Source organism: Gossypium hirsutum, chromosome D06, assembly GCF_007990345.1.
Source record: "Gossypium hirsutum isolate 1008001.06 chromosome D06, Gossypium_hirsutum_v2.1, whole genome shotgun sequence".
Lineage (NCBI taxonomy): Eukaryota > Viridiplantae > Streptophyta > Magnoliopsida > Malvales > Malvaceae > Gossypium > Gossypium hirsutum.
In genome coordinates, this window is record NC_053442.1 from 5,750,147 (window position 1) to 5,765,779 (window position 15,633).

General features: G+C 32.8%; 1 protein-coding gene across 1 annotated transcript; it reads left to right on the forward strand.

The window, feature by feature from the left end:
* Positions 1 to 11,177: 11,177 nt before the first annotated feature.
* LOC107918203 (probable glycerol-3-phosphate acyltransferase 3) lies at positions 11,178 to 13,553 on the forward strand. The gene is made up of 2 exons (XM_016847745.2): positions 11,178 to 11,920; positions 12,394 to 13,553. Exons 1-2 carry the CDS (start codon positions 11,237 to 11,239, stop codon positions 13,255 to 13,257), a joined length of 1,548 nt encoding a protein of 515 aa, XP_016703234.1. The 5' UTR covers positions 11,178 to 11,236; the 3' UTR covers positions 13,258 to 13,553.
* Positions 13,554 to 15,633: the final 2,080 nt, after the last annotated feature.

Here is a 15,633-nt window from a genome sequence, read left to right on the forward strand (position 1 = left end):
ATCATGCCCAAATCGCAATAGTTAAATGTCATTGTAAACAAATTTTATTTTTTTGTACCAATCAAAACATTTTGTAAAATCTAACATTTTGTTAGTAAAATTATTAATTGTTAATTGTATTTGTTGACACCAGTTTTTTGATAAAAACGAGGGTCGACTTGGATTTTGAAAATGAAACGAAAATGGGAGTCGCCACTAATCTTTTTTGATAAGGTGTGATCGGGTCACCTTGAAAAGTGGTTGTTTTTAATAAACGATTTGATTTTATTAAAACAACGATTTTGGTCCATGAAATTAAAAAAAATAGGTTCGGGAGTCGGTTACGTACGAGGAAGGATTAGCACCCTCGTAACACCCAAAAATTGGTACCTAGTTGATTAGTTAATGTCTTAATATCGAAAATTGAAAACTTTGAAGAGATTTAAAATACAATCATTTATTTTAAAACTTGTATAAATCAAATTACCCGTTAAGACCCTCTCATTTTAGAGAGAGAAAATGCCACACCCAATAAGTTAGGGCATGATATTTGACCTCCTAAAAAATGAGCTTGTCCAAAAAACTCGTATAGTAAAATTTAAAAGGATATTCAATTGTTTAAGTCAGATGAAGAAGTCGCAGCCCAATACGTTAGGGCACAATTTCTCAAAATTCTAAACGTTGAATATTACCTTTATTAATTTTTAGAAAAATCCTCATCTCGAGAAAACAACGTGTCATATCCAATGCGTTAGGGCACAACGTATTAAATTCCCGATAATGAACTTTTTATTTATGTTTTTTTGATTAAAGAGCATTCTCGATTATTTAGATTCAACGAAGAAAATTAGAACCTAATACGTTAGGGCTCAATCCCCTCGAAGATCCCAAATACTGAGTATTGCCTTTATTTTCAAAATTTTCTCTTTTTACAAATTTGAGTAAAAATAGGTGTAATGGAATAACAATGATGCTAATGTAGGTAAAATAACAAGAGCAGAAACAAATGATAAGTAAATGGTAAGACCAATATATATAAAACAATCACATAGGCACAATAACAAAAGATAAAAATTAAAGCATAAAAAATAATAATAACGGACAAGTAAATAAATAAATAAATGAAAAAAATTATAAAAAATATAAGATATACATATATGTATAAAATTATGTAAATATTAAAAACATATGTATGTACACATATTCTAAAGCTATTATACATGAAAATATGTGTAAGTATGTATGTACATACATATATATACGTAAATAACAATCATAAAATATAAAAAGTATATATGTGGGTATATATAGGAATCATAAAATATAAAGAATATATACAAAATATATATATTTTAGAAGTATAAAGGATATATAAATATATAAATATGTATTTAAAGTTATGAAATATAAGAAATATAAAGGTATGCATACATATATATATATATATATGTGTGTGTGTTTATAAAAATCAAAATGTATATAGATATATATTTATTATGTATATATATATTGTAGAATATAAAAATATTTATATGAAATATAAAATATATACATAAGAAAAATATGGATTTTAAGATATAAAGAATATGTATAAATATATGTGTATATATATAAGTAAAGTATGAAAATATGTGTATATATGTACATAAATTAAAATGTGTATATGTATATATAAATTATAAAGTAAATATAAAAAAAAGTAGGTATATATCAAGGATGTATATTTATATATGATTAAATCTAAAATTAGATGATATAAATGAATAAGTAATAATAATAATAATAATAATAATAATAATAATAATAATAATAGTAGTAAAAGAACAAAATAAAAAAAAATTAGGGGACAGATTTTAAAATGACATAAAAAGATAATAAAGGACTAAAGTGAAACACGCGTCAAGAAGGAGGGACTCATCGGGCAATATCCCCATTCCTTATACGCATCATTTTGCGCCGGACTGGAATAGAATAGACGCGAAAAAATGGGGATAAATTGAAAATACTAAAAAAAAGGAAAATGACCAAATTGAAGCCAATCATAAAAGCGGAGGGATCCGTAGCACAAATAACCCATTCGGTCTTGAAACGCGCGTATCCTCTGCTAAACGGGTTGGGTCGCAGGTTGGATCTCGGGTTAGACGCAAAACGGCGTCGTTTTGAGGCCGAATGAAATAGGCCAAAACGGCACCGTTTCATTTGGGTATTTAAACCAAATTTTTTGTTAAAAAATTCATTCAGCCCCCATTCTTTTTTTAAAAAAATTTCAAAACTCTTCCCCCACTTTCTCTTCCCCAAATTCGGCCAAGGTTTCCAGCTATTGCCGCCACCATAGCTCCACCATGTACGGTGGCCGGCGCAGCACAAAAGAGGCGTTTCAGCCTCGCTTCGAATCCCCACGAAGGCCAAGCCCTCTCTTCCCGAAAAAACCCAAAAGGAGAGACCTTTCTCATCCCCTTTCAACCCGATTCCAACGACGAAAGGGGAGATTCCGGTGCCGGGGCTTGCGGCGGTTCCAAGAATTTCCCTTCTCCTTTTATTCCTTTCTCCTTTATATATATATATATATTTAAAAAAGATTTGTAAAAGAAAAATGAAAAATAAACAAAATAAAACAAAATAGATAGATCGGAAAAATGAAAGCAACCTGTTCTTCTTTTTTAATTCAAATGTTCGTGAGAAAAGGGAAGAAGACCCTGTTATAAGCGTTGGTTTTCGGCTTTTATAGCCGAACTCCTATTTTCTAGTTTTGCTATTTTTTCTTGCTTTCTACTGTTGCGTGTTCATCCTCATTTTGCAGGTGTCAGTGGAGTCGGTGGTGGCTAGGGCAAGTGGGCGATGGGACGGTGCGGCGCCTAAGCAGGTGGACGACCCTAGGTGCGGCGCACCTAGGGTTAGGGTTACTGTTTTGTTTTGTTATTTTGTTTCTAAAAATGTTAAGGCTGGGCTTGTAATTGGGTTAATTTAGTTGGGCCATGGATTTGAGTTTTAATGGAATTTGGACTTGCTGTTGAATGTAATTGGACTGTTAATTAATTTTGGTTTGGTTTGGGGCCCCGGTAAAATTAGGCTTTTATAGTATTAATTGTTAGTAAAATTATTAATTGTTAATTGTATTAATTGTTAGTAAAATTATTAATTGTTAATTGTATTAATTGTTAGTAAATTTTTTAAATTATATCATATTAGGGTTAAGTTTAGAGTTAGGGTTTTTGTTAATGTTAGGGTTTTAAGGTTTTTAAGTTAAGGGCTTAGGGTATTTAAGTTAAGGGCTTAGGGTTTTTAAGTTAAGGGTTTAGGGTTTTTGTTAGGGTTTGTCAATTAAATTATAAATTTAATTATAAATTATAAATTTATAAATTTTTAATAAATTAGGGTAGGGTTTTTAAGTTGAGGGTTAGGGTTTTTAAGTTAAGGGCTTAGGGTTTTTAAGTTAAGGGTTTAGAGTTTAGGGTTTTAAGTTAAGATTTGTCAATTAAATTATAAATTTAATTCTAAATTATAAATTTATAAATTTTTAATAAATTAGGGCAGGGTTTTTAAGTTAAGGGTTAGGGTTTTTAAGTTAAGGCATAGGGTTTTAAGTTAAAGGTTTAGGGTTTAGGATTTTTAAGTTAAGGTTTGTCAATTAAATTATAAATTTAATTATAATTTATAAATTTATAAATTTTTAATAAATTAGGGTAGGGTTTTTAAGTTAAGGGTTAGGGTTTTTAAGTTAAGGGCTTATGGTTTTTAAGTTAAAGGTTTAGGGTTTAAGGTTTTTAAGTTAAGATTTGTCAATTAAATTATAAATTTAATTATAATTTATAAATTTATAATTTTTTAATAAATTAGGTTAGGGTTTTTAAGTTAAGGGTTAGGGTTTTTAAGTTAAGGGTTTAAGGTTTTTAAGTTAAGGTTTGTCAATTAAATTATAAATTTAATTATAATTTATAAATTTATAAATTTTTAATAAATTAGGGTAGAGTTTTTAAGTTAAGGGCTAGGGTTTTTAAGTTAAGGGCTTAGGATTTTTAAGTTAAGGGTTTAGGATTTAGGGTTTTTAAGTTAAGATTTGTCAATTAAATTATAAATTTAATTATAATTTATAAATTTATAAATTTTTAATAAATTAGGTTAGGGTTTTTAAGTTAAGGGCTTAGGGTTTTTAAATTAAGGGTTTAGGGTTTAAGGTTTTTGTTAGGGTTGTCAATTAAATTATAAATTTATTTATAAATTATAAATTTATAAATTTTTAATAAATCAGGTTAAGGTTTTTAAGTTAAGGGTTTAGGGTTTAGGATTTTTAAGTTAAGGTTTGTCAATTAAATTATAAATTTAATTATATTTTATAAATTTATAAATTTTTAATAAATTAGGTTAGGGTTTTTAAGTTAAGGGCTTAAGGTTTTTAAGTTAAGGGTTTACGATTTACGGTTTTTAAGTTAAGATTTGTCAATTAAATTATAAATTTAATTATAATTTATAAATTTATAAAATTTTTAATAAATTAGGTTAGGGTTTTTAAGTTAAGGGCTTAGGATTTAAGGTTTTTGTTAGGGTTTGTCAATTAAATTATAAATTTATAAATTTTTAATAAATTAGGTTAGGGTTTTTAAGTTAAGGGCTTAGGGTTTTTAAATTAAGGGTTTAGGGTTTTTGTTAGGGTTTGTCAATTAAATTATAAATTTATTTATAAATTATAAATTTATAAATTTTTAATAAATTAGGTTAGAGTTTTTAAGTTAAGGGTTAGGGTTTTTAAGTTAAGGGTTAGGGTTTTTAAGTTAAGGGTTTAAGGTTTAGGGTTTTTAAGTTAAGGTTTGTCAATTAAATTGTAAATTTAATTATATTTTATAAATTTATAAATTTTTAATAAATTAGGTTAGGGTTTTTAAGTTAAGGGCTTAAGATTTAAGGTTTTTGTTAGGGTTTGTCAATTAAATTATAAATTTATTTATAAATTATAAATTTATAAATTTTTAATAAATTAGGTTAGGGTTTTTAAGCTAAAGGTTAGGGTTTTTAAGTTAAGGGCTTAGGGTTTAAGATTTTTGTTCGGGTTTGTCAATTAAATTATAAATTTATTTATAATTTATAAATTTATAAATTTTTAATAAATTAGGTTAGGGTTTTTAAGTTAAGGGCTTAGGTTTTTTAAATTAAGGGTTTAGGGTTTTTGTTAGGGTTTGTCAATTAAATTATAAATATATTTATAAACTATAAATTTATAATTTTTTAATAAATTAGGTTAGGGTTTTTAAGTTAAGGGTTAGGGTTTTTAAGTTAAGGGTTTAGGGATTTTAAGTTAAAGGTTTAGGGTTTAAGGTTTTTGTTAGGGTTTGTCAATTAAATTATAAATTTATAAATTTTTAATAAATTAGGTTAGGATTTTTAAGTTAAGGGTTAGGGTTTTTAAGTTAATGGCTTAGGGTTTTAGGGTAGTAACTCAAACAAATTTCTATTTTATTACATAAAAGAATATCAAAATATTCATAATGTTTGCACAAATATATTAAAATACAAATCAATCTCCGTGCCTGCCGGATTTAGTGCCACATGGCAGCCGTCGACGGTTACACGCTAGATTCCTCCTTTGTCCAGCTTCTGGTAGGGGTTGTGATTTCTTCGGCGGGGATTCTGGTTCCTCCGATACGACATCTGGTTGTCGGTGTTGGGACGATGAACCACCTTGATAGAATAGTGAATGTGGAGGTGTTTGCATCACCAATGGCGACGATGTTTGAAACCCATGCGGTGATGGGGATTGGTAAAAAGAAGAGCTCCCCGACGACCCCTCTTACGATCCTTCGTGCGACGCCGGCCTATACATCGATGGTCCACTCGGCATAACAGAAAATGGAGATAAACCGGGTCATTGGCTCTAACTTGCCATAGGACTCGAAAAAGGAAACATATAAGGGTTAGGATATATAAAAAGGCTAGGATACGCACCTAACATCATCGAAAAAGGCTGTGTTGTGGGTATCATTGGTTGAACTACTGGGTCGGGTGACTGTGTCGGTGCTCTCGCTGAGCCTGGTGATTGAATGGCCGCTAATGATGGGCAGGGTAAATGTTTGGGCCACGTTGATGGGCCTGCGTCGTCGTCTCTTCGTCTTGGATTTAAAGGCCCACGTTGTTCCCTTTGGACACGTAATTGCCGCTGCCTCTCCTCTACCGACAATAAATACAGCTTGCCATGTATCCTACACCATGGCATGTATTCCGGTGAGGGTTGTGATTGCTCCGGCGGAGATTCTGGTTTCCTCCGGTACTGCATCTGGTTGTCGGTGTTAGGACGATGAACCACCTTGATAGAATAGTGAATGTGGAGGTGTTGGCATCACCAACGGCGACGATGTTTGAAACCCATACGGTGATGGGGATTGGTAAAAAGAAGAGCTCCCCAACGACCCTCTTGCGATCCCTCGTGCGACGCTGGCCTATACATCGGCGGTCCACTCGGCATAACAGAAAATGGAGATGAACCGGGCCATTGGCTCTAACCTGCCATAGGACTCAAAAAAGGAAACATATAAGGGTTAGGATATATAAAAAGGCTAGGATACGCACCTGGCATCATCAAAAAAGGCTGTGTCGTGGGTATCGTTGGTTGAACTGCTGGGTCGGGTGACTGTGTCGGTGCTCTCGCTGGGCCTGGTGATTGAATGGCCGCTGATGATGGGCCGGGTGAATGTTTGGGCCTCGTTGATGGGCCTGCGTCGTTGTCCCTTCATCTTGGATTTAAAGGCCCACGTCGTTCCCTTTGGACACGTAATTGCCGCTGCCTCTCCTCTACTGACAGTAAATACGGCTTTCCATGGATCCTACACCATGGCATGTATTCCAGCACGCACGCTAACTCCGGAACGATGATCGGTTCCAGAGTAGGTATATAATCATACCGATCTTCCCACATTTGGATGTAGTGGGACCAAAATCTCGGCCAATCCGTATGCAATTTTCGTAGGTCGATTTTGTGGTGATCATCAAACACCTCAGGTGCCACAGGAATCGGTTGTCTACATCCAAATTACTGTAACACTCTGTCTGACTGGTGCATCTCCACGGTCGCATAGTTGATCAACGCGACTTCGGCGTGCCAAGCTTTTGGATTTTGTAAGAACTCATCCGGAATTACTGCCCGAATTGTCGAATCCTCGTATGGTGTCCATTGAAGCTATATGAACATGATAGAAATATTAGTTATATACATAATACTAAATACTAAATACTAAATATCAATCGACTAGCTCATGATGGAAATATAAATTTTATTTAATACTTACATGTGCTTCCGACTGTTGGTCTAATAGAAGCCGAATATCTTCAAGAGAGGTAGGTAATCGAGCATAACTTGCCGGATGGTTCCACCTAATTAAAAAAATTTAGCATACAATTATTTTTAAAAATCTACATAATAATTGTAAAAAATCTAATATAAAATTTACCTCGTTATGAGTGAGAATGTATATGGGTGGTCCACTCGAGGACGTAGAAATGGAAAGCGAAACCGTGCCCATAACTGCAATTGTGACAGACAATCTCCGATTTTTGCTTTACTCGGTCGCATTGCCCCGCACATCTCCCGATATAATGTTGCCAAGATGGCAGACCCCCAACTCAATTCACCAACTGCTCTAAAATCAACGAGTTTCAGCAGCCATCTTAGATGTACGAGGTTCCGTGACAAGTCCGGCATCAGATAACTTCCAATTTTCTAAAGAATGTATACCCGAACATATCGAATTCTTTCTACTTCGGTTGAATCATCATCCGGCTCCGGGAATGTGTCTCGTAGCCAGCCGATCTCGATTCGACCTCCGTTAATTTTCTCCGGAATAGCGCCCAATAGCTCGTAGCACACCGCTCCCCAATCGCCAAATTAAACTGACCCAGTGATTGGGTACCCGTCCACCGGCAATACCAATTGCAGATTGACATCTTCTAAAGTGATAGTGCACTTTCCACATGAAAGATGGAATGTGTGCGTCTCGGGTCTCCACCTCTCGATCAACGCACTGATAAGTTTCGGGTCCAACTTGCATCCCCAGCCTACCGTCTCCACGTGCCAAAAACCCACTTCCCGCAGGTAATTCTCTACCAACGGTGATGGAAGACCATGCATATTCCGGATATAGCATTCCAATATCCGATCTACAGACTTTTATAACAAATAATAAATTAATAATTATCTTAAAATGCATAAATAAAAAAATCTTAAATAATATTTAAAAAATAAATTTAACACTTACCATTTTCATTTGTTCGACGGATATGTGCTGGTTATCAAGACGAATCAATTCTCCGGCTATTGCTAAATTCGTACAAATTTTTTCGATTTAAAAAAATTTAAAAAAATTAATTTTTTTAAAAATAATTAAAAATAGGGATTTAAGAGAAATTTAAGAGGAAATTGAGAGCAAATTAAAATTAAATATGGATTTAAGAGAAATTTGGAAGGAAATTGAGAGCAAATTGAGAGGAAATTGAGAAAATAATTGAGAGAGGATTAGTTTGTGAAAAAAAAATGAAAGGGTTGGGGGGCTTTTATAGGTTTTTTTTTACCGTTGGGGGGGCAATGGTCAAAAAAATAACCGTTGCACTATTCACGCGCGGGGAAAACGCGTCCCCAGGGGCGTGCTACGTGGCAACAAAACGCGTCCCTGAGGGCGCGCTTTGCCTACATGGCAACAAAGCGCGTCCTCGTCAGCGCGCTTTGTGTCCACGTAAGCAAAGCGCTCCCCTAGGGACGCGTTTTGCTGACACGTCCCCTGACATTGCGCTGACGGGGACACGTTTTAGGGGAAAAGGGCAAATTCCGGTAAATAATAAAATATCGGGCCCCTTTCGGTAAATTAAAAAAAAAGGGCTTTTTTGGTATTTTGCCCAAAGTTTATATAATTATAAGAGTGAATTAATAAAAATATTTATGAAAAATATTAACAAAGTCCACGATCAGATTATAATTTTTAAATAAAAAATATAAGGGACAATATCTCAACCTCATTCAAATACAGAGATTAGCTGCGTAATTTTGACCAATTTTAAATTTATTTTCCATATTACCTGCCATCAAATTCATGAACTCAGCAATTAAATCACTAAAAAGATCTCATTTATAAACCGTTGTTGAAAATGAGATATTAACGATCTTATATAAATGTAGAACAAAGAATATTTCCTCTTTGATAATTGTTCCAAGTTATATATTGTTGGAATAAATTCTACTGTAACTTAAAAAGAAAGAAAGATAAAGGCCTGGAGAAAAAAAAGGTTGTTGGTTGATTCACATTTTTATTGACTCAAACAATAAATACGATCAGCACGGTTCACACCCAAGCCACATTAGGGGTAATGAATACCATTGACCATCAAGTCACCATCAAGCAACTTACCATGTTTTATGATCAACAATCTTCTAAAATTAGCAACAATAACAACTTTAACATTCTATCCTTGCTTTGGTTGCTGCAAACTCCAAATTTCTCTCTAAGAAACTCAAACTTGCTTCTTGGTAAGGGCTTTGTAAATATATTGGGTAATTGAAATTTAGATTTGCCTTACTTTAAACTAATTAAACCTTCTTTCTGCACTTTTCTAAGAGAAAACAGGATTGTTAGAGATGGAAATTGCAGCTTGATTACCAACAAACACTTTTGTGCATCCTTCTTGCTTTAAATTCAAATCCACTAAAACTTTTCTTAACCACAAAGCTTGATTGACAGCAACACTAGATGTAATAAATTCAGCTGCTGCTGTAAATTGTGCCACCGTATTCTGCCTTTTGCAGCACCATGAGAAAACACACCAACCAAACTTGAAACATTTGGTTCAGTCTGACATGAAATATGACTCTGGAATTTTACCCAAATTTTTTCATATTTGTAAACAATTAATTCAAGTCCATTTAAGTCCTTTATATATATACACAATTTTTTATTTAATATGTAACTATATATATCTTTTACTACCATTATATTTTTTATGAAATTTCTAAACAGAAATAACTTTATATAATATTTTAATATTTAAATTATAGTAAATATATTTAATTTTGATATCATACAAATTAAAAAAAAACATATTATAAACTTGAAAGTGGACTGAATTGGATCAAAGTGACATGTCAGACTTCAATTTGGCAAGATAGAAAATTTTTGTTATCTCGGGATCCCAAATTGCCACCATGGATATAAAAAAATATAAAAATACAAGTTACTAGGGAATGGATTGTACGAAACTGTAAATAATTTAGGAGTCGTGTTATTTTGGTAAATAGTTATTGTTTTTATAATATTTTAGTGAGAAAACCATATTTGTTTTAATATTTTTATCTAGTGTAAACTATACCCAAGGCCACTAAACTATTAGTAAGTTTACATTTTGGTCACTTAACTTCAAAAAGTTACAAAATATTTATTGAACTATTCGATAGTTTTTATTTAAGTTACTGGGTTATTAAGTTTCTTTTTCAACATTCGGCTACCGTGCTTCAAGTGACTATTCAACAATCAGTACAATGGATTAGTACCCATCGACAAGTAGAAAAACATACCCTAGATCCAAGTCGATCTGAAGGTCAGTAACGGAGTTCAGAGAAAAAAATTATTTAGATTTAGGTGCACAAATTTGTAATGTTTAAAGTTATTTCATAAAAAAAGTTGAACTATAGAAGAAAAGGGAAGGAGATCAGCTTTTGATTAGTGCAAATAGTGCCAACAAAAAGGGTTATACAACAATAATTTTAACATTATGGTGACTTAAATAAAAACTTTCGAATAGTTGAATAACAATTTTTAAAATTTTTAAAATTGAGTGTGAAAATCATAAATTCGATATTGGTTTAATGATGTTAGGTGTATTCCACCTATTAACAAAACTCTTTTAATTTTTGAACAATATTTAAATTTGGACAGGTAGCTGGTGGTAGTAGACCAATTATCATTCCAAAATCAGCAACATGAAACATTTCAAACGAAAAAAAAAAATCTTTAATTTTTGTCAGTTTATGTGCTAGATGTCCTACAGGATCGGGACTACTGGCAGATTTACGTCCATTTTTAGCGGTCGCAATGGCTAGTCACCGTTGTGGGACAAGTTTGGGGCTAATGCAACCCATTATTGTCTGATCCTTTGTCACTAAGCCATCAAAAAATATTATCCATTACCTATCATAAAACAAACAGTAGCTAGTGAACGACCATACACATATACTATAAATTTTCAGCCCTTCCTTACATTTCAAGCGACAAAGCAAAAAAGAAAAAACATGCCAAGGATTAAGAAGCTCTTTCAACTAAAATATTTTTCCTCACTGTTTGAAATCATGCGTAAAACATCAAGGAAGTTGCCTTATCTAAGGTTGAAGTTCAGCCATGGCATCCCTGCACCAACTCAATTCACGTTTCTTAAGAATTCCTCGTTTACAGATGAGGTTTCAAACCAGACATTGGTTTTTCATTTAGAGGGTGCATTATTGAAGGCATATTCACTCTTCCCTTACTTCATGTTGGTAGCTTTTGAAGCTGGTGGACTCTTTAGAGCTCTCATCTTGCTTCTTTTGTACCCTCTTGTTTGGTTACTTGGCCATGAACTTGGACTCAAAGTTATGGTATTTGTCAGCTTTGTTGGTATTAAAAAGGAGAAGTTCAGAGCTGGGACTGCTATTTTGCCTAAGTTTTTCCTTGAAGATGTTGGTGTTGTGGGGTTTGATATGGTGATGAAGTATAAAACAAAGGTGGCAGTCACTTCAATGCCTAGGATCATGGTTGAATGTTTCTTAGTTGACTATTTGGGAATCCATGTTGTTATTGGTAAAGAGTTAAAGGAATTCCATGGTTACTTCTTAGGTTTAATGGAGGAAAACATGGATCCTGCAACAATGTGTATTAATAATATTGGTTTAGGTTGCCTCAGAAATTCTCATTACCAGAAAATTTTCTCTCGTTGCAAGGTAAACCTTTTTTTTTAAATGTTTTTTCATTGATTTTGTTTCCCAAGATCAAACATTTCAAAATGATCATATAATGATCTAATCTTTATAAAAGTGTTCAAATGAAGGTTAAATCTTTCAAAATAATTAAATAAGGGCTTAACTTTTTTTAAAATGTTCAAATAAGGATTTTTCAAATACCGTATATCAAGTTTTAAATTATGTTCTAATTGCTTTGTTTTCTTTTCAAGTAATATTTGATTCAGATCTTATGTGTTTTATTCTAAACATGTCTAACATTTGTGTAATTTTTTTTATAAAATAAGCCGAGCTGAATGAAAAAGCTTAATTTTGTATTTTTGTAAAAGATAAGCTCTTATTTAACTATTTTAAAATATTTGACCTTACACGAGCAACCTAGGTTTGAGCTCTAATTTGAGCATATACCCCTGCTGTTTAGTACATATATTTATTGATTGAAATGTTTGAAACAGGAGATATACTTGGTGACTGAGGCAGAAAAGAAGAAGTGGCCAGTCCTTCCAAGGAAGAAATCTTTAAAGCCATTGATCTTCCATGATGGAAGGTTGGCTTTTAGGCCAACCCCATTAAACACCTTATCTATGTTCATTTGGTTACCATTTGGTTTCCTCCTACACATAACTAGAATCATGGTTTTCATTTCATTGCCTTTCAAGGTCTCTGGACCTTTATTAGCTTTTTCCGGGATGATAAATACCGTATCGAATTCGAACGTTGAATCTTCCGGTGAAGGAAAAAAAAGAGGCATGCTCTATGTATGTAACCATAGAACATTACTAGACCCAATTTATTTAACCTTTGTTATGATGAAGTCTGTCTCCGCTGTCACCTACAGCGTTAGTAGGTTCAGTGAGGTAATTTCACCTATCAAGACGGTCCGGTTAACACGAGACCGAAAAACAGACGAAGAAACAATGAAGAAGATGTTAAGCAAAGGGGACTTAGTGGTTTGCCCTGAAGGAACCACTTGCAGAGAGCCTTATCTGCTAAGATTTAGTCCCTTGTTCGCGGAGATCACCGATGACATCGTCCCCGTAGCTATAAAATTGCAGGTCAGCTTGTTCTATGGATCAACAGCCAGTGGACAAAAATGCTTAGACTCAGCATTTCATCTCACGAATCCCAATCCTACATGCTTGATCATGATTCTAAACAAGTTACCGGGCTGGCAAACACATAATGCCGGAGGGAAATCGAAATTCGAAGTTGCCAATTATGTGCAGGGTCAGATTGCAACTGCATTAGGATTCGAGTGTACCAATCTTACAAGGAAAGACAAATATGCGATCTTGGCTGGTAATGATGGGATCGTATAGGACGAAACATGCATCCGTTTTTCACTTCAACACACACACACACACAAAAGGTAGTAGTTATTAAAACAGAACAGGCTTGGTTGCTAATAATTTAATTGTATTAGGGTAATGAAAGTGCAGATTTTGTTCTTTGCACTTGTGCTTGTTTGTCTGATTGTTCGCTTTTAAACATGCTGTGTTGTAGTTTTGATGAAATTTGATGCAAAAGAATATCAATGTATAGCAATAATAAGCTGAAATTACAATGTAAGTCCTTGTGCTATACTCTGGATTGCATTGTAGTCCTTTTTGGAAAATGAGTAAACTAATCCTTGTACGTTAACAACGTGAGCAAAATGATCCTTTGGTTAGTTTTTTACCGTTAGATGCGTAGGTTAGCTTTTACATTGCTGATTTGGATTCAATGGCATGTAAAAAAGCTTGATAGAAATTATACGTGTCATTTATTCATTGATAATGACAATCACAAATTTTGAACATAGATCGTAAAGCAAATATGAAGAATACTAAATTTATCTGCTCTAAACCAATCTTTTCAAGCATCACAAGTCTTATGATTCAATATGCACCTTTTACCAAGATTTTCAAAACTGGATTGAGGGTCAAACCAGTTAGGTCACTTGTTCACAACTCCAATCAGTTTGACCGATCCGATTAAACAAATCACTAAAAAATTGATAAAAATTTTAAAAATTCAATTCAACTAGTCCATATTGATTCCTAGATCAACCGATTCAATGCCCTTCTTTGAACAAATACTCTGACTGGTTCCTGGTCCAACCAGCTGATTCGGTTCGAAGCAAACTCGACTTTCACTCTCCCTATTTATTATACAATATTTTCAATTTAGAAACATGCAATCATATAAATGAAAACATAATTGAACACCGGCAACTCATGAATAATTCTTTCATTCTATCTGGTACTAAGGCCAAACAAAGAATGTAAGAGATCGTATACAAGCCTCAAATGCAAACCAAACACGGCAAAATAAACAAGCAAAGAAGAAAACTATAAAGGAGGGTATTAAAAACCTAAAAAATTATAGAAAAAGAAAACCTTCAAAAATAAATCAAGGTCTAAGGTAATTGGTACATCTATTCCTTGGGAGCAAAATACACAGCTAAGCTAGTCCATCTCTTGTTCTAGCAAAATTAAATGAGGGTAATAAAACCCTAAAAAAAATAGGGGGAAAACCATATCCACATAAATTAACAGTTCAATACTTTATGAATTAAGCTAATCCAAAAAGAGGAGAAAAAAAGTGTGGTAAATTGTCAGGGTCTTGGTTTTCAAGAAAAAGGTCCGATTAGAAAGGGATGGTTGAGATCGTACGTTCATGGGGACGTGATTAAGAATGAAAAGACTCCTTTTCTTTTAAGCTATATCACCCACATTGCTGCACTATTTACACAACTCTAATGGAGTAGAGTTGCTCCACATATTTGGTTTTGGTATGTTTTCTTTAAGGGTAAATTCTACTTAAAAGTCACTAAATTATTAATAAGTTTGTGCTTTGGTTACTTAACTTTAAAAAGTTACAAAATAATCACTAAACTATTCAAAAGTTTTTATTTAAGTTATTGGGTTGTTCATTCTTTTTTAAAGTCCAAGTAGTGAGCTCAAAGTGATGATTTAACGGTCAGTATGATGGATTAGTACCCATCAATGAGTAGAAGAACATATCTTAGATTCAAGTGACTTCACGGTCAATGTTATAAGATCGAAGAAAAAAACTGTTTGGATTTTGATTCGCAGATTTGTGAAGTTCAAAGTTGTTTCATGAAAAAAATTGAACTATATAGAAAAAGAAGAGAAGGAGATTTTTCAATTGGCGCAGGCGATACAAATAGAGACCCAATGAGAAGGTCATACAACAATGATATTAATAGCCCAATAGCTTAAATGAAAACTTTTGAATGGTTCAGTGATCATTTTTACTATCGACATTCGAGTTGGTAACTACTACTCTTAACAACATCATTTCAGAGTTCGATTTTATATTTTATTTTTAAAAATACAATACATCTTATCAAATGATTATGGTAAACTTATGCTCTGTTTCGGTTTAGAATTATCATTTTACTGCTTTGTAATATTTTACGTATTATTTTCATATTTTTAGTATATCGATTAACTATGTAAATTAAAATCATATCATAGATATTTGCACATGTTAAGTATACTAATTTATATAATACAGAAACTATATTTGTATAATATTTAAATAGAGAAATCATTAATGGAAGAAGTGCATGAACATGAAATGTAAAAGACGACATCCTTGCAAATGTATGGTAGAGGTAGATGCAGCAATCACTGCACTTACCCCATTGCATTGCTATTCTTAATTCCAACAATCTCAATCACATTTGT

Excerpts from the sequence above, each read along its gene's own strand:
- LOC107918203 (XM_016847745.2), top strand. The coding sequence starts at position 11,237 with ATGCCAAGGATTAAGAAGCTCTTTCAACTAAAATATTTTTCCTCACTG. Across the intron at positions 11,921-12,393 it reads AAATTTTCTCTCGTTGCAAG|GAGATATACTTGGTGACTGA; the intron begins GTAAACCTTTTT and ends TGTTTGAAACAG.